Source organism: Podarcis gaigeae, assembly GCF_964106915.1.
Source record: "Podarcis gaigeae genome assembly, chromosome: 3".
Taxonomy (NCBI): Eukaryota; Metazoa; Chordata; class Lepidosauria; order Squamata; family Lacertidae; genus Podarcis; species Podarcis gaigeae.
Window position 1 is genome coordinate 117,432,329 of NC_139680.1, and position 21,667 is coordinate 117,453,995.

General features: G+C 46.7%; 1 protein-coding gene across 1 annotated transcript in view; it reads left to right on the plus strand.

Annotated features, from left to right (window-relative positions):
• The window catches only part of PINX1 (PIN2 (TERF1) interacting telomerase inhibitor 1), a 52,048-nt gene extending 32,216 nt beyond the window's left edge, over positions 1-19,832 (plus strand). Inside the window, exon 7 of the mRNA XM_083733667.1 lies at positions 17,539-19,832. Within this exon, the coding sequence (XP_083589793.1) occupies positions 17,539-18,135 (597 nt within the window). The 3' untranslated portion in view covers positions 18,136-19,832. The remainder of the gene's footprint in view (positions 1-17,538) is intronic.
• Positions 19,833-21,667: the final 1,835 nt, after the last annotated feature.

Sequence of the window (21,667 nt, forward strand, 5' to 3'; positions counted from 1 at the left end):
GGGAATTTTTTTCTTCTTCTCCCCCCACCCACCCCACGACTTCAGAGGCCAAAATGGCAAAAGTAGGTCGCTCCTTGTTTTGGGAAGCAATGCAGAGAGCTGGCCACGGAGCAGTGAGACAGGGTGGTGCTTTTGTTTTGTTTTCGCTTTTTTGATCCCGTGAAACTTTCTGATAATAACAGCCGTGCCCGTCCAAAACTTTCCTTGTGTATATTTTAGTTTTGACCGGCGCAAATCCAAAACGCTGCCTTGCTGCAGTTTGTTTTTAAGACGTTTCCCAGGAAGGAAAGTTAAGAAAGCTGGCAAGGAGAGAATTTATATGCTTTCGTTCTTCAGCTCAGATTGTACTTAAGTTAGACCCAGAGAGAGGAGTGTGATTTCTTGGGAGGAGTTTTGCAGCAGTGACCCAGCGTTTGACCATCGAGGTCGTTTGGAGGCAGCGGTGTTTTAAACGGCTGTCAGGAATGTGCCAAAAAGAGTTTGACTGGAGCCCCTCGCCAGGGCAGGGCATCCCGGGTGCCAAGCATCTGAAAGCTGCCTTGCGTGGCATTGGCACACGGGCTCCTTTAATAAATAATAATAATAATAATAATAATAATAATAATAATAATAATAAAATAATTACTTCCCACCCTCCCCAGCCGGAGCCGGGCTCAGAGCGGCTAACAACAATAAAAGGAACACAGTTTACATAAAATCACAATCAATTAATTAAAATACATTCTAAAATCAGTTCATTCTAAATTCAATTCAGAATCAAATTAATGACAACCATTGGGCTAGAGTTCTATGAGGATTACAGAAGGGGGGGGGGGTCAGACTGTGCCTTGGCCAAAGGCCTGGTGGAGCAGCTCCGTCTTGCAGGCCCTGCGGAAAGATGTCAAGTCCCGCAGGGCCCTAGTCTCCTGTGACAGAGCGTTCCACCAGATCGGAGCCACAGCCGAAAAAGCCCTGGCTCTGGTTGAGGCCAGCCTAATCTCCTTGTGGCCCGGGACCTCCAAGATGTTTTTGTTTGAAGACCGTAAGGTCCTCCGTGGGACATACCACGAGAGGCGGTCCCATAGGTACGAGGATCCTAGGCCATATAGGGCTTTAAAGGTTAAAACCAGCACCTGATCCTGTACTCCACCGGGAGCCAGTGCAGCTGGTATAGCACCGGGTGAATGTGATCCCGTGGCGAGGACCCCGTAAGGAGTCTGGCCGTGGCATTCTGCACCCACTGGAGTTTCTGGGTCAGTCTCAGGGGAAGCCCCACGTAGAGTGAATTACAATAATCCAGTCTGGAGGTGACCGTCGCGTGGATCACAGTGGCAAGGTCAGGGCGAGAGAGGTAAGGAGCCAACAGCTTAGCTTGGTGGAGACATTGGTGCGCTAATGTCTCCTCCAGCCTTCACCCACCTGCCTGCCCCAAACATTTTGTACTATGCCTTGTAGGAGAGTCCCAGGTTTGCAAAGGAGAAACCTTCCAGTCCTGCTAGCTGAGATGCCCAGGGATGCTCTGCTGGGTGCATTGTGTTGTCAGCCTTGTATTATCTGCAGGGACCTTCCTTCTTCCTGATTTAGAATTTCATCCCAGGGGCCCTGCCCACCCAGGCCAACCAATCGGGTTCTGCTGCTGGACAGGAAGGGTCGTAAGAGACTTCCTCTCCCAGCTCAGGATTTCGCCTCCGCAATGACACCTTTCCTGGCTCTGCAGTATTTCTGTCTCCCTCAGCTGTGATTTAAAAGAAACCGCCTTGCAGCAAGTCAGGCCATTGCCCTGCCTAGCTCAGCGTTGTCTGAACAGCAGTGGCTTTTTGAGGCAGCATGGAAATGGATCACACAGCTAGATGGGATTCTTCTCTCTTCCATCCTCCGCAGGCCACTTTTTGGCAGCAGGTTGGGGCTGCCCACCTGCCATCTGGCGCCGGCATGGGTCAAAACAAAACCATACGTGGACAAAGGTGCTGAGCATAAGTAGAACCTTCTGGATTTGGGCAATGGCTCATCTGGTCCAACATCTTGTTCTTTCCATGGCCAACCAGGTGCCTGTAAACCTGCAAGCGGGATTTAAATACAAGACAACAAGCCCCTAAACTACTGGTCCTTGGCATTAGGTTGTTGTTGTTTAGTCATTTAGTCCTGTCCGACTCTTTGTGACCCCCTGGACCAGAGCACGCCAGGCACTTCTGTCTTCCACTGCCTCCCACAGTTTGGCCAGACTCAGGCTGGGAGCTCCGAGAACACTATCCAACCACCTCGTCCTCTGTCGTCCCCTTCTCCTTGTGCCTTCCATCTTTCCCAACATCAGGGTCTTTTCCAAGGAGTCTTCTCTTCTCATGAGGTGGCCAAAGTCTTGGAGCCTCAGCTTCAGGATCTGTCCTTCCAGTGAGCACTCAGGGCTGATTTCCCTCAGAATGGATCGATTAGATCTTCTTGCAGTGCATGGGACTCTCAAGAGTCTCCTCCAGCACCAGAATTCAAAAGCATCAATTCTTCGGCAATCAGCCTTCTTGATGGTCCAGCTCTCACTTCCATACATCACTACTGGGAAAACCATAGCTTGAACTATATGGACCTTTGTTGGCAAGGTGATGTCTCTGCTTTTTAAGATGCTGTCTAGGTTTGTCATTGCTTTTCTCCCAAGAAGCAGGCATCTTTTAATTTCGTGACTGCTTGGCATAAGGTGCTTCCTACCAAGTCAAGCCATTAGTCCATCTAGGCCATCGAGTCCAACCCCCTGCCAAGCAGGAAACACCATCAGAGCACTCCTGACATATGGTTGTCAAGCCTCTGCTTAAAGACCTCCAAAGAAGGAGACTCCACCACACTCCTTGGCAGCAAATTCCACTGTCGAACAGCTCTTACTGTCACGAAGTTCTTCCTAATGTTTAGGTGGAATCTTCTTTCTTGTAGTTTGGATCCATTGTTCCGTGTCCGCTTCTCTGGAGCAGCAGAAAATAACCTTTCTCCCTCCTCTATGTGACATCCTTTTATATATTTGAACATGGCTATCATATCACCCCTTAACCTCCTCTTCTCCAGGCTAAACATGCCCAGCTCCCTTAGCCGTTCCTCATAAGGCATCGTTTCCAGGCCTTTGACCATTTTGGTTGCCCTCCTCTGGACACGTTCCAGTTTGTCAGTGTCCTTCTTGAACTGTGGTGCCCAGAATGGACACAGTACTCCAGGTGAGGTCTGACCAGAGCAGAATACAGTGGCACTATTACTTCCCTTGATCTAGATGCTATACTATTGATGCAGCCCAGAATTGCATTGGCTTTTTTAGCTGCCGCGTCACACTGTTGGCTCATGTCAAGTTTGTGGTCAACCAAGACTCCTAGATCCTTTTCACATGTACTGCTCTCAAGCCAGGTGTCACCCATCTTGTTTTTGTGCCTCTCATTTTTTTTGCCCAAGTGCAATACTTTACAAGGCAGTTCACACAAAAAACAACACAGTGAGAACACGGAATACATAGTAAGGCAAATATAAAAGCAAAGCAAAGGCATAACTCCTCTCCTGCAGAAACATACTATGATTTTGAGGTTATTGTTGTTTAAGGTTGTTCCAGTCTGTTGTTTTAGTTTTAGTTTGGAGAAAAGGGAATTGAGAGGCCACATGATAGAACAAAGCATGACTTTGAGAAAAGGTATAGAGAAAAGTTCTCTCTCATGACACTAGGAGTTGCGGACATGGAATGAAACTGGGACTGAGGACAAGTAAGAAAGTCCTTCGTGTCGTGCATAGTTAAACTGTGGAACTCCCTTCCACTGGAGGCTGTGAGGGCCGACAGGCTCTTGTTACATTCCTATGCCAGTACTTTTCCGAGCACAATTCAGAGTGTTGGTGCTGACCTTTAAAGCCCTAAATGGCCTTAGCCCAGTATACCTGAAGGAGCGTCTCCACCCCCATCCTTCTGCCCGGACACTGAGGTCCAGTGCCGAGGGCCTTCTGGCAGTTCCCTCACTGCAAGAAGCCAAGTTACAGGAAACCAGGCAGAGGGCCTTCTCGGTGGTGGCACTTGCCCTGTGGAACACCCTCCCACCAGATGTCAAAGAGAAAAACAACTACCAGACTTTTAGAAGACATCTGAAGGCAGCCCTGTTTAGGGAAGCTTTTAATGTTTGATGCATTACTGTATTTTAATATTTTGTTGGAAGCCGCCCAGAGTGGCTGGGGAAGCCCAGCCAGATGCACAGGGTATAAATTATTATTATTATTATTATTATTATTATTATTATTATTATTATTATTATTATTTGCTATCAGGGATGTGGGTGGTGCTGTGGTGTAAACTCTTGGGCTTGCTGATCAGAAAGTTAGTGGTTCGAATCCGCACAACGGGGTGAGCTCCCGTCGCTCTGTCCCAGCTCCTGTCTACCTAGCAGTTCGTAAGCATGCCAGTGCAAGTAGATAAGTAGGTACCGCTGCAGTGGGAAGGTAAATGGCGTTTCCGTGCGCTGCTCTGGTTTCAGTGTTCCATTGCACCAGAAGCATTTTAGTCCTGCTGGCCACATGACCCGGAAAGCTGTCTGTGGACAAACGCCGGCGTCTTCGGCCTGAAAGCCAGATGAGCGCCACAACCCCATATTCGCCATAGTCACCTTTGCTATCGCCTGCTACCAAATCCTTTTAAAACTTGAGGCTCTAGGGGTCGAACTAAGACCCAGTAAGCAGGGGGGGAAAGCAGGCCCAGAGAGCAAAATCAGCAGCGCTGAGTAAACCCTTCCTTACCCACCAAGACCGACGCACCTGGGCACAAGCTGTCGGATTGCAGGACAACAGTTCAAAAGTTGGCCCAGGGATGGCATCGCCCTTGCAGAGTGCCCCGTGAGAACTCCATGTCCCAACATGCCCTTCTGTCTTGATCATGGGCAGCCGGCTTGGCTCAGATTTACGGCGCATTTCGTCGGGACCTGCCAGCTTCCCGGCCCAGCCTCACCTCCTTGCAAACACGGGGCCAGGAGCTGCAACTTGGTTTTGTCAAGGGACGCCTGCGGTGACCTTTTTGCCCCTTTGGGACATAAAATACAAATTGAGAACAGAATGTTATAACAGCTCGAGGTGCTTGTCCTTGTAGCTGCTTAAGTCTGTCCCGTAACGCTGATCTATGGCCCCGTCCCGGGGACTTCCGAGCAACACGCATGAGCAGCTCGACGCAATTCACTGCCACGAAACGTGGTTGAGCTTGGAGAGGGCATAAGACAGTTGGGGACCTTGTGGCAGGTCTCTGGACGGTGTGAACGCCAGACCTGCAAGGATTTCTGATGCCCAGTTGTTTATCGGGGACACCAGCAATATGACAGAGTTTTCACACCACAGTAAACTCTAATAAATGGCTTGTGGCGAATGCGCAATAGCCATTTTTCCTAGCCATCAGGAGCAATGAGCCAGTTGCAGTTACGGTCATCTCCAAACCGGGGGTTGTGGTTTGTTTCGCTTCAAGCCAGCTGTGATGTTGAGACAAAGTGTGTACTAGGCTTAGCAGTCCCGGGTTTCTCTGAGCCAAGGGCCAAGCCAAGGAGGGAGAACATCAGTTGCCCTCCAGATGTTGTGGAACTATAGCTGCCACTGGCTGTAGCCAGCATGGCTGATGATCAGCAAGAACTGGAATTGAGGTCCAGCATTAGGATGTGTCATTTTAGGGGGTGAAACTTAATTTTTGCAAATTTCTTCAGAGAGGGGTCTTAAAAATACGTTTTTGTAGTATGAGGAATACGGACTTGCTATGATTTTTGTCACAGGACAAGGTTTATCTTGGTGAGTCTACGTTTGGTGAAGAAGCACATAAAGTCTTTTCGGAAAATCAAAGAATTTTAATTTTACCTTCTGAAAGTGTCAAGAGCCCTGCAAAAGAAGGAAAACCACACACCCAGCAGATCTGGCTTACAATATTTTGAAGCAGGTGAAGTAATGTGCATTACCATCTAAAGCAGTTGTTCTCAAACATTTTTTCCTCTGGGCCACACTTTAAGAATAAAAATTGGCTCATGCCAGACCAATTTTTTTGGAAAGCGAAAAAGAACAGCTCCTGGCAGTGCTTGATTTTATACACAGTGCTTGATTTTATATATGTTTATACACAGCCTAAAACATAAACGAGCCTCTTACATATGTATCTTAAGTATGTATACGAACTCAGCAAGAGGTGTGAGCTTGCTGTCACCGTGTAATCTCATTTATGTTACGTCTAATTTGAGACAAACGAACTCTCGTTTCCTTATCAACACAAAGAAGCCTTTCTCTCTTCTGATCTTTCATGCTTATCAGAGTTGAAAATCCCTGCGCACAACAACAGGTCATGGAAAAGTAAGGAAGAATAGGCAGTGCTCTTGAAGAGAGGCTTGAGTAATGCTTCTGGTTGTATATCCCCCCAAAATTACAGTGGTACCTCGGGTTACAGACGCTTCAGGTTACAGACTCAGCTAACCCAGAAATAGTGCCTCGGATTAAGAACTTTGCTTCAGGATGAGAACAGAAATCGTGCTCCAGCGGTGCGGCAGCAGCAGGAGGCCCCATTAGCTAAAGTGGTGCTTCAGGTTAAGAACAGTTTCAGGTTAAGAACAGATCTCCAGAATGAATTAAGTTCTTAACCCGAGGTACCACTGTATTTTGATACTATACTGCTCGGTTGATTGTCCTTGAATCTTCCCGCCGATCCTGACACCCTCTCCTGCCATGCCCTTTGACAACCACTGCTGTGAAGAGAGGTGGGCCTCTGGAAGATCCCTGCACCCAGAGTTTAGGGTAAAAGGTAAAGGGACCCCTGACCATTAGGTCCAGTCACAGACGACACTGGGGTTGTGGCGTTCATCTCGCTTTATTGGCCAAGGGAGCCGGCATACAGCTTCCGAGTCATGTGGCCAGCATGACTAAGCCACTTCTGGCGAACCAGAGCAGTGCACAGAAACGCCGTTTACCTTCCCGCTGGAGCAGTACCTATTTATCTACTTGCACTTTGATGTGCTTTTGAACTGCTAGGTTGGCAGGAGCTGGGACCGAGCAACGGGAGCTCACTCCGTCACGGGGATTCGAACGGCCAACCTTCTGATCAGCAAGTCCTATGCTCTGTGGTTTAACCCACAGCGCCACCCACGTCTCTTAGGGTAGCCTTTCCTAACTTGGTGCCCTCCAAAACGTTTTGGACTTCAGTATCCATTGGTCCCAGCCGGCAGGTGAGATGCTGGTGGAGGTACATTACAACTGCATCTTACATATGTTCTGGGATATACACAACTCCCTGCCTCATTTGGGATTTAACTTGTGCGATTTCAACCAGCCAGATGCCAGGGACTGGACTGAGGAGGGATGCTGGTTTGCAGAGTTCACAGGCTGCAAAGGGTAAAACCTGGGAAATATTGGGGGAGCCAAGAGAGAAGCAGGAAGAAGAAGCACCGGGGGGAGAGTGAGCTGGCAGACTCAGTGTCTCTGAAGAGCATTCCTGAACCCCCCTCTCCCAGAACTAGGCGGGCACTGAGGGTGATGGAACAGAAAATTCAGAGGCAGAAAGCTCAGTTCAGCCGGTGCAGGAATGACGTAGAACAAGGGTAGGCAACCTAAGGTCCATGGGCTGGATGCGGCCCAATCACCTTCTCAATCCGGCCTGCGGACGGTCCGGGAATCAGCATGTTTCTACATGAGTAAAATGTGTCCTTTTATTTAAAATGCATCTCTGAGTTATTTGTGGGGCCTGCCTGGTGTTTTTACATGAGTAGAATGTGTGCTTTTATTTAAAATGCATCGCTGGGTTATTTGTGGGGCATAGGAATTCATTCATTTTCCCCCCAAAATATAGTCCGGCCCCCTGCTGAAAAGGTTTGCTGACTCCTGATGTAGAATAAGGGAGATGGAGTGGAGTTGGGCTTTACTTGGAGCAGCGCCATTATTTAATAGAGACAGTGTTCCTTTGTCTCTCTCTCTGCTCTGTGAATACTCAATAAAACCACAGAGCCTAGGACTTGCCGATCAGAAGATCGGCGGTTCAAATCCCCACGACGGGGTGAGCTCCCGTTGCTCGGTCCCTGCTCCTGCCAACCTAGCAGTTCAAAAGCACGTCAAAGTGCAAGTAGATAAATAGGTACCACTCCACCGGGAAGGTAAACGGCGTTTCTGTGCGCTGCTCTGGTTCGCCAGAAGCGGCTTAGTCATGCTCGCCACAGGACCCGGAAGCTGTACGCCAGCTCCCTCGGCCAATAAAGCGAGATGAGCGCCGCAACCCCAGAGTCGGACACGACTGGACCTAATGGTCAGGGATCCCTTTACCTTTTAAGAACTCTTTTTGGTTATCTGTTTGCCTGCCGACGGGGAGGGATTGTAATTCCCTGAAGCCTTGACACCAGCCTCCCAAGCGCGTATGGTTGAAATCACGCAGGCTAAATGCTTGTGAAATGCAATATTACTATACGGGCACAGGAGGTGCCCGTGGGTGCCGTGTTGGAGACCCCGATTAGGAGCTCCCGACCTGGAGACCAGAGCTATAAGGAATTCAGGGCTACTGTCCGTAATCTAGTTTCTGCCACACAACGTTTCTGCCACAAGGACGAACTGAAAGCTTACCCCCACCCCCTGGGCAAGTTCTTAGCTCCCCAGGCTTTGCATCTGAACTTCCTTTGACACCGGGTTGCAAAAAACGAGGGCTCTGCCAACGTATTCCTGGGTGAGCAACGGGCTGCGGGGAAGCCTCCGGGCTTTTCTCATAATCCCTGCTTCTCTCCCGATTCGGGATTCCAGCAAAACAGGAAATGCCTGTTGCTTCCACCCTCCTGACAGGATTGATTGGGTTGTGCAGAGTTAATTAATTCTACCGGCTACCCCACCCCACCCCCCGCTCCCAATTAACAAATCTTATTTTATTTCATGACGAACCAGATTATTTGTTGTTCTCCCTTGAAGCTTCTTTTTTTCAAAATGTAATAAAACGTTTGGCACATATACAGAACAAGGCTGCTAAAAGATTGTGGATTTTCTTTTGCACATATTTATAACATGAAATAAAAGTGGAAAGGGGTATCTAGAGCTAAACATAGAGGAACAAATTTACCTACGGAGATTGAAGATAATAAATTAGCATCACAAGTTTCCAAATAACACAAATGGCTTTACGTTATCCTGTACCTTACCACTCCAGTACATTAAAAAAATAATAATACTCCGTTTCTTAATCAATGCATTATTCTTGTTGCCTTTCCTATGTTTAACCACGCATACGACGTCCCTGATTTTAGTTATCCAGTCTCTCGAGGATGCTGTTCTCAGTCCCCAAATAATAACGCTGGCAGCAGTTAAGAGATGTTGCGTTAATTCCCATTGATGTCCCCCAGCCTCCATTTGCCTAAATAAATAACTAAAGGAATCGCTTTTCTCCCGTCTCCCTTCCCCGCCCTTCCCAGAGGGTAACCAACCAAAGTTCCCAGAGCTGCCAGTTATTCCCAATTTCAAAAGCCTAGTACATGGTTTCCTCATCTCTCAGAAGCCAAGCCCTTCGCTTGTTGACACAGCTTCCTCCTATAATCTCCGCTGGAATCCTTTTCCGTCTTCAGGGTTTTTCCAGGCTCCTGATGGCATCATTTTTTCCAACAGTCTTATCTTGGCCATCTCCTTTAACACCCCATTCTTTTTCTTTAAAAAAAAATTTTTATTAGTTTTACATTTTAATATTCCACACATTTATCATATAAAAGAGAAATAATTAAAGAATCTAAATATCCCCCTACCCTATGACTTCCCTCAACTTCCCCTTCCGGTTCATTAAATGTTTACTACTTCTGCTTAATTTGTTTTCCACTATTTCGTTAATCTTTTAATTAAATGCTCTTACGCTATATTCTTATCATTTTTTTTAATACCATATTTTCTTTCCAATTATGTCTTACACTTAATTAATTACCAAATTGTTGTTTCTTAATCTTTACATTTGTTTCCTTAATTGTGTTTACTCAAATCCTGCCAATGAGTCCATTTCTTTGCAGTATTTCTGTAGATACAGCATAAACGGTTCCCAATCGTCTCTATTGTCATTTATCTCCTAAGTCTTCCCGTGAGTTTCGCCATTTCTGCGTATTCCATAAGTTTAACTTTCCATTTTTCTTTCGTTGGTATCTTGTCGCCTTTCCGTTTTTTAACACCCCATTCTTAATCCACCCGACTGTGGGCCTGTTAGTGCAAATTTCTTTTTTCTTTTCTTTTTTTACTTTTAATTCTGAGTTTTCCTTACTCTCCACCCCATTTCCTCAAGCCTTTGTTCTCCCTTCCAAATCCCCACTGGTTACTTGGCCAAACCTTGTGGACAGAACAGTCTGCAAATCGAAACATTCAGCTGCCTAACGGCTTCATCAGAGGCTGCCATTTGCTGCTGGAGAAAACAGAATTGCTATTGCTCCCTCTCCATTCATGAAATACCTTGTCTTGTCTTGTTAGCAGACCAGCCAAAGGGGCGGTTGCCTATAAGCATGTGCAGAGGGCTCTCGTCACTGAGTCCCCATTGTTGGCCCCAGTTCAATTGAGACTTGGCAAATCACTCTTGTGGACAATTGATTGATTGATTGATTGATTGATTGCAATTATAACCACCTTTTTTTCTCCAAGCAGCTCAATGTGTTTTTCTCTCACTCCTCGTTTTAATCCTCATTTTAACAGCCCTGTTGCAGGGATTAAAATTTCACGAGGACGGGTTTCCTTTGGCTTTTTCGTTTATCCCTCACCAAGACAACTTCCTGTTCAGTTTTCATTTTTTTGAGAGGTGTGTTATCCGAAACTTTACCTTGACATTCCGAATCTTAAAACTGGGAGACTTAAAGATTAAGGCAATAATGACTATATATATACAGAAACAATACCTTGACATGAACTCACTTGCAGTAGACAAATACAAATAGTAAATACAAACTAAGAGACTAAGTACAGATTAAGAAATAAGAAAGGATACAAAACTATATGCAGAACAAAAATAATACACTCTAAACCAGAAAGGGAAGTTGGGGGGTATATTGAGTATGTAAAATGTAATTTGAGTTTCTTGAACGTTTTAAAATTTGTTTTAAAAAACCTTAATAAAAATTATTTTAAAAAATAAATTTCAAAACCAATTGCTAAAATTGTTGGATATTTTTTTTTTAACTCTGCACTGTTGCGCACAGATTACTCATCCTCCTTGGGGAAAGATGACGATTCCCCAGCCTTCCAAGTGCCCAGTCATGCTTTGACTTGATCCGTTTGGCTGTGGGTCAAGACAAAAGAGATCTTTGGATGGGCGGGATAGGCCTCTTCATCTTTCTGCCTCGTCATAAAACAGGCCCTTCCATCCTTGGCTGCAGGTGTGCATAAGCGTCTTGGGCCATCATCTCTGTTGCTTACGCCTCAACATATTTCTCTGTCTTTAGGATCCCAAACAGCTACCGTGTCAGGAAATATTTCTTAAAGCGTGCGTCTCGTGTTACCCAAATCGCCCGTTCGCAAAGGAGGCTTCCTACTTTCTGTCACGTCGCTGCCATTAGGTGTAATTGGGTCACCTTCGCACACTGTCAAATGCCAAGACGCACATCGGACTCACTTGTCCTCAGAGGAGACATGCCCAGAACTGTGACTCATTCAGAAACACACTGTGTAGACTCCTTTGAGCAGGCTGCCTAAGGGAGACAGTGTGATTAATTTGTTTTTTCTCCATTTGGGGAGCTGTAGTAAGTAAGTAATGATTTGAAGTATATATTTTTCCTGATTAAATTCATGCCCTGTCTTTCCTCGCAAAGGAGCCCTGGGCAGCAAATAATGAATAATAATAAAGACATATTTAAAACTCCTCAGAAACAATTCTGATACAGATGCGAACTGCTAAAGATCTCAACTTACTATTGTTATTCTTACTTATTAATTTATACAGTGGTACCTCTGGATGCGAACGGGATCCGTTCCGGAGCCCTGTTCGCATCCTGAAGCAAACACAACCCGCGTCTGCGTGTGTGTGGGTCGCGATTCGCTGCGTCTGTGCATGTGCATGACCTCATTTTTGAGCATCTGCACATGCGCGAGCGGCGAAACCTGGGAGTAACATGTTCCATTACTTCTGGGTCGCCGCGGAGCGCAACCCAAAAACGCTGCACCCCTTTGGGACTTTTTACACAGCAGACTGCTAGTGAATTGAAATCATCATCAGATCATAAATCAACAGGCAGTACAGCAGAGGATTGGCACATAACCAGACCTGAGCGCTAATACCCTGAGACTGCCTGCGTGAAGTTTCCTCCAAGCTCAAGGTGCTCCACCATTTTGTTCTCCGTTTCATCATCGCAGCAACTCTCTGATGGGAAGAACCGTTGGGCAGTGGAACGGACGCCCTCGGAAGTCTGTGAATTCTCCTCTTCTGGAGGTTTTTAAGCAAAGGTTGGATAGCCATCTGTCGGGGATTCTTTCGCCATGATTCCTGCGCTGCCGGGGGTTAGACTAGACAGCCCTTGGGGTCCCTTCCAGCTCTTCATTTCTTGCCTAGCATCCAGCAGGTGCCAGCCAATTTTCACCTGGCCAGCCTGCTTGGAAATAGCCATTTGCTGTACCTGCCTGGTTTCCATAGCTCCCTCGCAGGGAACCCTTCATGCGAGGCATTCCTGGCACCGCCCCGTCTTTTCCCAGATGATTGATGGTCTCCCACCAGTGTCCCCGAAACCGAATGTGCGAGTTTGTTTGGGGCCTGGCACTGCCTTTACCTGTCTCCATGCCCCGCTGCCTTCATGCTCAGTGGCCCGTGGTTATTAAAATTCCTGTTCGATACAGGGGCCTCTGGCAGGCTTCCCTCTCTTCCAGGACTCACCTCGTTTCTCTGAGCTCCAGTCTTGTGGCCAGGCCAGGTCTGGCGTTGGCTCGAAGGGAGTTAAAAGCCCTGTGTTCCTGTCAAAAACTGTGCTCCGCGCACCTCCTTAGTGGTAATTAATGTGTCTCTGGCCGGATTTGCAAAGGCGGCTTTGGAAATGCATCTCGGCCTGTACAGGTTGCTTACGTGTGTCAGAGCAGTCTGTGGAGGGAGCGATCGGCTAGAGTTGGCAAAGGGGTGGTGGAGACATTTGTCATTGTGTAAAGTGTGGCGTCGGAACTGGTATGCAGTCAGAAGGAGAAGGGAGGGAGCCTTTCATAAAATCATAGACTTGTAGAGTTCGAAGGGACCTCCAAAAGTAATCTAGTCCAACCCCTGCAGTGCAGGAACCACAGCTAAAGAACCCCTGACCAACCTCTGCTGAAAAACCTCCTTGGGAGGCAGCCCATTCCACTGCTGAACAGCTCTTACTGTCAGAAAGTTCCCCCTAATGTTTAGTTGGAATCTCCCTTCTTGTAACTTGAAGCCATTGGTTCGAGAACGGCAGAAAACAAGCTTGCTCCATCTTCCGTGTGACAGCCCTTAAGATATTTGAAGATGGCTATAATAACTCCTCTCAGTCTCCTCCTAAACATACCCAGCTCCTTCAACCGTTCCTCATAAGGCTTGGTTTCCAGACCCTTGATCTTCTTGGTTGCCCTCCTCTGCACACGTTCCAGCTTGTCAACATTCATCCTAAATTGTATTGACTTTCAGAACCTCCGGGACGTGGGTGGCGCTGTGGGTTAAACCACAGAGCCTAGGGCTTGCCAATCAGAAGGTCGGCGGTTCGAATCCCCGCGACAGGGTGAGCTCCCATTGCTCGGCCCCTGCTCCTGCCAACCTAGCAGTTTGAAAGCACGTCAAAGTGCAAGTAGATAAATAAGTACCACTCCGGTGGGAAGGTAAACGGCGTTTCTGTGTGCTGCTCTGGTTTGCCAGAAGCGGCTTAGTCATGCTGGCCACATAACCTGGAAGCTGTACGCCGGCTCCCTCGGCCAGTAAAGCGAGATGAGCACCGCAATCCCAGAGTCGTCCGCAACTGGACCTAATGGTCAGGGGTCCCTTTACCTTCAGAACCTCAGAATGTTCCTGTACCTGGATCAGGCCAAAGGGGACCACATATCGCCCAGCATCTTGTTCTCACAATGGCCAACCACAAGGCCATGAGCAGGACCTGGGTGCTTCATCGCTCTCCCTGCTTGTGATTCACAGCAACTGGTATTCATAGATAATTGAATCATGGAACGGTAGCCCAACCCCCTGCAATGCTCCAACAATGGAGGTAGTGCACAGATGTTCCAGTTACAGATAGGTAGCCGTGTTGGTCTGTCATAGTCAAAACAAAAAAATTCCTTCCAGTAGCACCTTAAAGACCAACTAAGTTAGTTCTTGGTATGAGCTTTCGTGTGCATGCACACTTCTTCAGATGTGTATCTGAAGAAGTGTGCATGCACACGAAAGCTCATACCAAGAACTAACTTAGTTGGTCTTTAAGGTGCTACTGGAAGGAATTTTTTTGTTTTGCACAGATGTTGTAGCTAGTATCCTCCATGAATTTGTCTAAGCCTCTTTTAAATCCATCCAAGATGGTGACCATCCATGCCTCTTCTCCCTCCCCACACATACTCTCAATGGCACATCTGCCCAGTAAGTATATGCCCCAGGATGCATTATCTCTTCACTGTATAAATTTATTAGTTTCCTTTAAAATTAAGCCCAACCCCTGCTCTGTCAAATGCAATTTTCCACTGCCTTCGGGCTCACAGGCCCTTTTCATATATATTGTTTTCCACGTTCACGTATGAGGCGTTAATGCAGTCGTCTGCCCTCCTGGCACGGGACTTGGGAATTAGTGTCCTAATGACGGAGAATATGCAGATTTGCTTCGTTAGGAGCAGAGCAGGCAAGCAGCTTCCTGCTAGACCTCCGCTCCAAATCCCAGTGCAACAAAAATAACATTGCACTTGAGATTCCAGGAGTGTTTCTTGGGGCATTTAAAAAAAACTCTGGCTCATACTCTCCTTTAGAAAAAGAAAAGATAGAAAAGATTTGCTTGGTCCCTGGGCTGGCCTGTGCCCAACTGTTAGGTGTATTTGTGTTCACAGGGCTTTGCCCCGTGAAACAAAAGCCTCTTGCAAGCCTTCACTAACTTGGTGCCTTCCATATGTTTTGGGCTGAGCCTGATAGGATTTGTAGTCTAAAAGATCTGAAGGGCATCTGGTTGATGAAGGCAGAACGGTTATTTTACAAGATGGAAGATGGAGCAATCTTCTTTTCTGCTGCTTCTATGTCCTTCACTGGAGGCTTTTAAAGAGAGGTTGGGTGGACCATCTGTCAGAGATTCCTTTTTCCAACGAAGGAGAGTCCCTCCAGAGCAGGAGAAAACAAGCTTGTTCCCTCTTCCATGTCACAGCTCTTCAGATATTTGCAGATATCTATCATTTCACCTCTCAGTCTCCTTTTTACCCAGGTTAACATCCCCAATTCCCTCAGCCGTTCCTCATAAGTCAGTGACATAGTGTGGATGTAGTATTTAAACAGATTTCTATTTCAATTCCAAATCAGTGTTCACCAATACCTCCTCCTTCTTCTTTTTTTATAATATTTATTAAGGGTTTTTTAATTACAACACAAAAACAAAACATACAAAAATATCACATTTTATAACATATTTTTTTATCCTCTTTGGACTTCCTCACATCTCCCGCTCCTACGTTCCAAAATTATAAAAAATTAGTCCAGCAATTTATCACCTTGTCCCCACCTTACAATCTAGTTTTCCAATGTTATATCTTAAATTTTAGATATATTCATTTCACTCTTTAAAACATTTAGCTTAGCCTAATCATTATCTAAAAATTGATTTTTTCATGAATTTAACTTATCTTCATAATTCACTTCATCTGATTCGATGGTGCCAAATAGTTTATGATCAAGCATCCTCCTTAACATTCATACAGTTTACAATATTTTTGCAAATAGTCCTTAAATTTTTTCTAGTCTTCTTCCACCGTCTCCTCTCCCAGGTCTCGGATTCTGCCAGTCATCTCGGCCAGTTCCATATAGTCTATCAGTTGCATCTGCCATTCTTCCAGTGTGGGTAGATCTTGGGTTTTCCAATGCTTAGCAACGAGTATCCTTGCTGCTGTTGTTGCATACATAAAAAATGTTCGATCCTTCTTTAACACCCCTTGGCCAACAATACCCAAAAGGAAGGCCTCTGGTTTCTTAAGGAAGGTATACTTGAATACCTTTTTCAGTTCATTATATATCATTTCCCAGAAAGCCTTCACCTTGGGGCAAGTCCACCAAAGGTGAAAGAACGTTCCTTCATTTTCCTTACATTTCCAACACTTATTATCAGACAAGTGGTATATTTTTGCAAGTTTGACTGGGGTCATGTACCATCTATATATTATTTTCATTACATTTTCTTTCAAAGCATTACATGCAGTGAAATTCAGCCCAGTAGTCCACAACTTTTCCCAGTACCAATACCTCCTTCTGCTCTCCCCAGTCTTTTTACGTTAAGAGAGAGAGAGATAAAATTTGATTCGCATTACCCAATGGCCATAGCAACAGTAAAACATTACAGTATACGCAGAAAAGGAAATTTGATATAAAAGCACCTGAATCAGCAGTCAGTTAGTGGCCCTTGTTCTGATTGTCCTTGCTATGAACCTAGCAACCTTTGCTGTTATCTGCTCATTTTGATCTGATAGAAGAAAGGACATTGTGGCAATGGCTGGGCGCCCTGGGATGGTTAGTACGAGTCGGGTGATGATCTCGTTCCTCAGGTCTTTGTAGAGAGCGCAAGACAGGAGGACGTGTGCCGCTGTTTTGGTGCTACCGTCTCCACAGGGGCAAAGACGTTTCTCAGGCGGGATCTTTTGGAATCGACCCTTAAGTACCGCAGATGGCAAAACATCCAGTCTTGCAAGTGTAAAAGCACGTCTGTATTTTGGGATAAGAAGTTTGTGCAGATATGGGGCCAGAGAATCAAAATGGAGAGGTGGAAAATGAACATACCAACGTCAGAATTTCCTTATAGTGGCCAGGTTGTTCTGATGCTCAATATCTTTTAGACATTGACCAATTAGACTGTTTACTTTAGTGGGGCCCTTTTTATGTTAATATTTTACTGGAGCACTAAGTCTGCCATCTTGGATTTAGCCTAAGCAGTCTGCTGAACTGGGAAAGCACTTTCATTATGTACAGCTCTGAGAAAGTTTTGTGCAGGGGATAATCATTAAGGAAGGTTTATATGAGGCTTACTAGACTTAAAGAATTGTAGAGTTAAAAGGCACACCAAGGGTCATCTAATCCAACCCCCTACAATGCAGGAATCTCAGCTAAAGCATCTGTGACAGATGGCCATCCAAATCTCTGCTTAAAAACCTCCAAGGAAGGAGAGTCCACCACCTCTTGTGGTCGCCTGTTCCATTGTCGAACAGCTCTCACTGTCAGAAAGTTCTTCCTGATGTTGGGTCAGAATTTCCTTTCTTGTAAATTGAATCCATTGGTTCAGGTCCTGCCCTCTTGAGCAGCAGAAAACAAGCTTCTTCCATGTGACAGCCCTTGAGATCCATGAAGATGGATCATCTTCTCTCATATCTCAGCCTTCTCTTCTCCAGGCTAAACAATACCCAACTCCCTCAACTGTTGGGAGGCAGTTTGGCTCACTGACTTCATCTCTCTCCCCTTTCACTTCGCAGGCTGCAGAATCTCCAAAGGAGGACCAGAAAGAGGAGGAGGACCCATCAGATGAAATGGATTCTGGCAACACCGTAACCAGTGCCCTTACCGTGCAGGAGTATTTTGCCAAGCGCATGGCCAAGCTGAAGAAAGCCCAGCGTGAGGATGACTTCAGGACAGCTGAGTCTCCTCCAGCGATGGCTGAGGAGTCGGAGTGTTTGGTAGCCCAGCCCATGAAAAGAAAGTACCCCAAGCATGGTTGTTCTGAAAGTGAGGATGGCCTTGAAGGACCAGAGGCAAAATGTCCCAGGGATCTTGGCTCAAGTGAAGAAGTGGAGAAGCTCAACACCCAGAAGAAGAAGAAGAGGAAGAAGAAGAGGAAGAAATCTAAGCACTCCAGTCCTGGCGGTGGCAGCCTTAGTTGCAACGGATCTCAAAATGGCGCCCAAGAGAAAGGAAGTTGTGGCTCAGGAACTTCCGATGCAGAAAGCAATGACTCAGAAGGGCCAAGTGGAAAGAGAAAGAACAAGGGCAAAAAGCTAGACAGGGATGCAGAGGCAGATGTCAAAAAATTTAAGAAGAAGAAGAAGAGGAAGAAGGAGACACTCTCCAGTTAACAGTTAATACACTCTGCAGACTGTTGACCTGGTTGAATTGTTGGTTTTTGGTTGCCCTAATGTATTAGCCAGGTGCCCCAATGTGCCCACATTCATACATAGAAGTAGGGAGATTATCTCTCCCTCTTTCTCACACATGTACAAACACAAACCATGCATTGAAGGAACACACCAAGAGTTCTCATGAAGCCACATACTGCCCACCCCCTTCTTCTGCCCTGCACAGTCACCTTGAATTTTCGGCAGGTGGGGGTGTGATAACCCCTCACCCTCTCAGGTTCGTTCAGCACAAAGGAGGGTCATCGGGACCCCCTGTGTTTTCTGAAGCAATCCTGGGCTCGTATTCATAGTTCCTTCCAACCCCCAGCACACACACAAAATCACCAAAAGGAAGAGGACCTTCGATTCACTCTCCAAACAAGACAGTTAAAGTCAGAGGAGGACTCTTTCTACTCGGTTCTGGTTTTATTCCGGGCTCGCTTGATAACTTAAGAACCAAATCAGCAAGCCTTCAATCCAGTTGCTCCAGAATCCACTGGTGATTTCGGTGAATTGAATGAATTAACAAGAAACTCCTGGAAAAGAACATCAGTGGTACCCTGATTTCCACATGTTGGCAGATAAGTGATGGGATCAATACAGGTGGTTGTTTTGGGCACACCTGCCCTGCCAGTGGGTGCTGCAGGGGGTCACCTACCTGGGCAAGGTGTGGTCCCCGTCTTCTCAGTGGACCAACAGTAACACCCCAGACAGCACCAGGTGACTGGATGTTTCCACCATTTGCATTTTCCCACAATGCCCCTGGAGGTACACTGCCTCCAGGGGAATTGAGACAGAGGCTAGACCCAGCTCTTTGGAACCACAATCTTTTTTTAAGAGAGCTCCAAGGCAGCCATCACCACTGGGCTCTGCCAGGGTACTGGTACCCCAACTTTGTGCCCTCCAAATGTTTTGGACTATAACGTCCATCGGCACAGTCATGTGACACAGCAGTGCTGGCAGGGTCTGATGGGATTTGTAGTTCTGGAGGACACCAGGTTAGAGAAAGGTGACCTTGGCTCTTTGATTCTTAACACCCGCCATCACTACAGAGCACATTAGGATTGTGTGTTCTGTTTCCTTTCAACACTCCTCCCAGCCTTTTCTCTTAATTATGAAATGCCTTGATTTATGATGCTTCGGTTGGCTTTTCCGGCTTGCGTAAGGACTCGCCATGATATAGGATGCCATACTCATTTGCTGCCACGTTGGCAGAAACCAATCACCCTACCAGGCTTCGGGGAAATGATGTGATGGCTAACCTAGGCAGCCTCTGTAACAGAGCCCCAAAGAAATATCCCTGCAGAGATTGGACGGGGTGGGGTATCTGTTAATTAGTGGTTTGCAAGAAATCAAAAACCTGCATTCCTTAGGTTTTGTTGGCACACTTCAAAAGAGCACCAGGCCTTGAGTGCAGGCAATGAATCACTGCTAGCAAAACTCTGCATCGCTGCCTATTAATGCGTGAATCCCAAGACGCCCTTCAGCCTTGGTTGCTAACTCCAGATTGCCTGTTTGGGTAGTTGTGGGTTTCGGGCTCCCTAGCGAGTCTTCCAAATAATGAAATGAAGCTTTGGGACGGAGGCCTTCTCCAATGGAATTTGGTGTGTGTTGGGTTGTTGTTGTTTTTTTAAGAAATAAAATCTCCCCCGTCTACACTTTGATCTCTGTTTTGGTGTGTCTGCGAAGCTTCACACGCAAAATGCAATTATTTTAACAAAGGGGAGCGCCAATCTCGGTGGAAAATCAGGTGCGAGACCAACACGGTAAACAGATCGAGCAAACGGGGTGTGTAAGAAGCCTGTGGCTGGTTTGGAAATGATCGGAAGATCACCGTATTACTCGTAATCCCTGCACACGCATGAGTACAGTCTGCTCTTTCGCTTTGGCGCATGAGATCGTAGCATTGCGGAGTTGGAAAGGACGTTGAGGATCATGAAGTCCCAACTCCCTGCAATGTAGGAATCTTTTGCCCAACATGCAACCCACGACCCACATGCAACCCACAAGATTAAGAGTCTCATGCTCTAACCAACCAAGCTATTCCAGCTGTTAAAATACTTTCCTCCCTCACATCCCATGTTCATCACTGTTTCCTATCTGCTGCTTCCATCTCGAGCAGCCAGAATACAATTTTGCTGTGGCCCGTCATGCATACCCAGGGATCCCCAAGGTTCCCTAGGAATCAAAATTGTTCCTGCCGTGGCTTCCACAACCTGGTGCTCTCCAGAAGTTTTGAACTCCCGTCAGCTTTTGCCACCACGCTCCCTCCTGCCCCCTTTTGTTTTGAATTTTAACAGGGAGAAATGTAAAGTATTGCACTTGGGCAAAAAAAATGAGAGGCACAAATACAAGATGGGTGACACCTGGCTTGAGAGCAGTACATGTGAAAAGGATCTAGGAGTCTTGGTTGAACACAAACTTGACATGAGCCAACAGTGTGACGCGGCAGCTAAAAAAGCCAATGCAATTCTGGGCTGCATCAATAGGAGTATAGCATCTAGATCAAGGGAAGTAATAGTGCCACTGTATTCTGCTCTGGTCAGACCTCACCTGGAGTACTGTGTCCAGTTCTGGGCACCACAGTGCAAGAAGGACACTGACAAACTGGAACGTGTCCAGAGGAGGGCAACCAAAATGGTCAAAGGCCTGGAAACGATGCCTTATGAGGAACGGCTAAGGGAGCTGGGCATGTTTAGCCTGGAGAAGAGGAGGTTATGGGGTGATATGATAGCCATGTTACCTTTACCTTTAGGTTCAATTCTAATCCTTCTAACCTCCTTTGGGGTAGGTTTGCGGGTTTGGCAGAAGGAGATAGGATCTGCCCACCTGGTGGAAACTCTAGTTCACATGGCCCTTAAATATAAAATATATGATGATCTCCACCATCAGTTTCTAGACCATCTATGTATTCCAACATGGAAACCATAGACAGAGGTTATACGCTTCTTATTACAGGGTAAAGACCAGGAGCTCACCAAGACAGTACCTAAGTTCCTCTATTTGATTTTTTGCCACCGAAGCACGTTACAGGATCCTGCCCTTGCTGGAAACCCACAGAGATGAAACAGATTGTTCGCTTCTTCCCTTGGGCAGGTGGCTGTGCTGTTGGGGTGGCGACAGAATCGCACTGGCTTATTTATTCTGAATGTATTCTGAATGTGGGGGGACGCAGGTGGCGCTGTGGATTAAAGCCTCAGCGCCTAGGACTTGCCGATCGAAAGGTCGGCGGTTCGAATCCCTGCGGCGGGGTGCGCTCCCGCTGCTCGGTCCCAGTGCCTGCCAACCTAGCAGTTAGAAAGCACCCCCGGGTGCAAGTAGATAAATAGGGACCGCTTACCAGCGGGAAGGTAAACGGCGTTTCCGTGTGCGGCTCTGGCTCGCCAGATGCAGCTTTGTCACGCTGGCCACGTGACCCGGAAGTGTCTCCGGACAGCGCTGGCCCCTGGCCTCTTAAGTGAGATGGGCGCACAACCCCAGAGTCTGGCAAGAC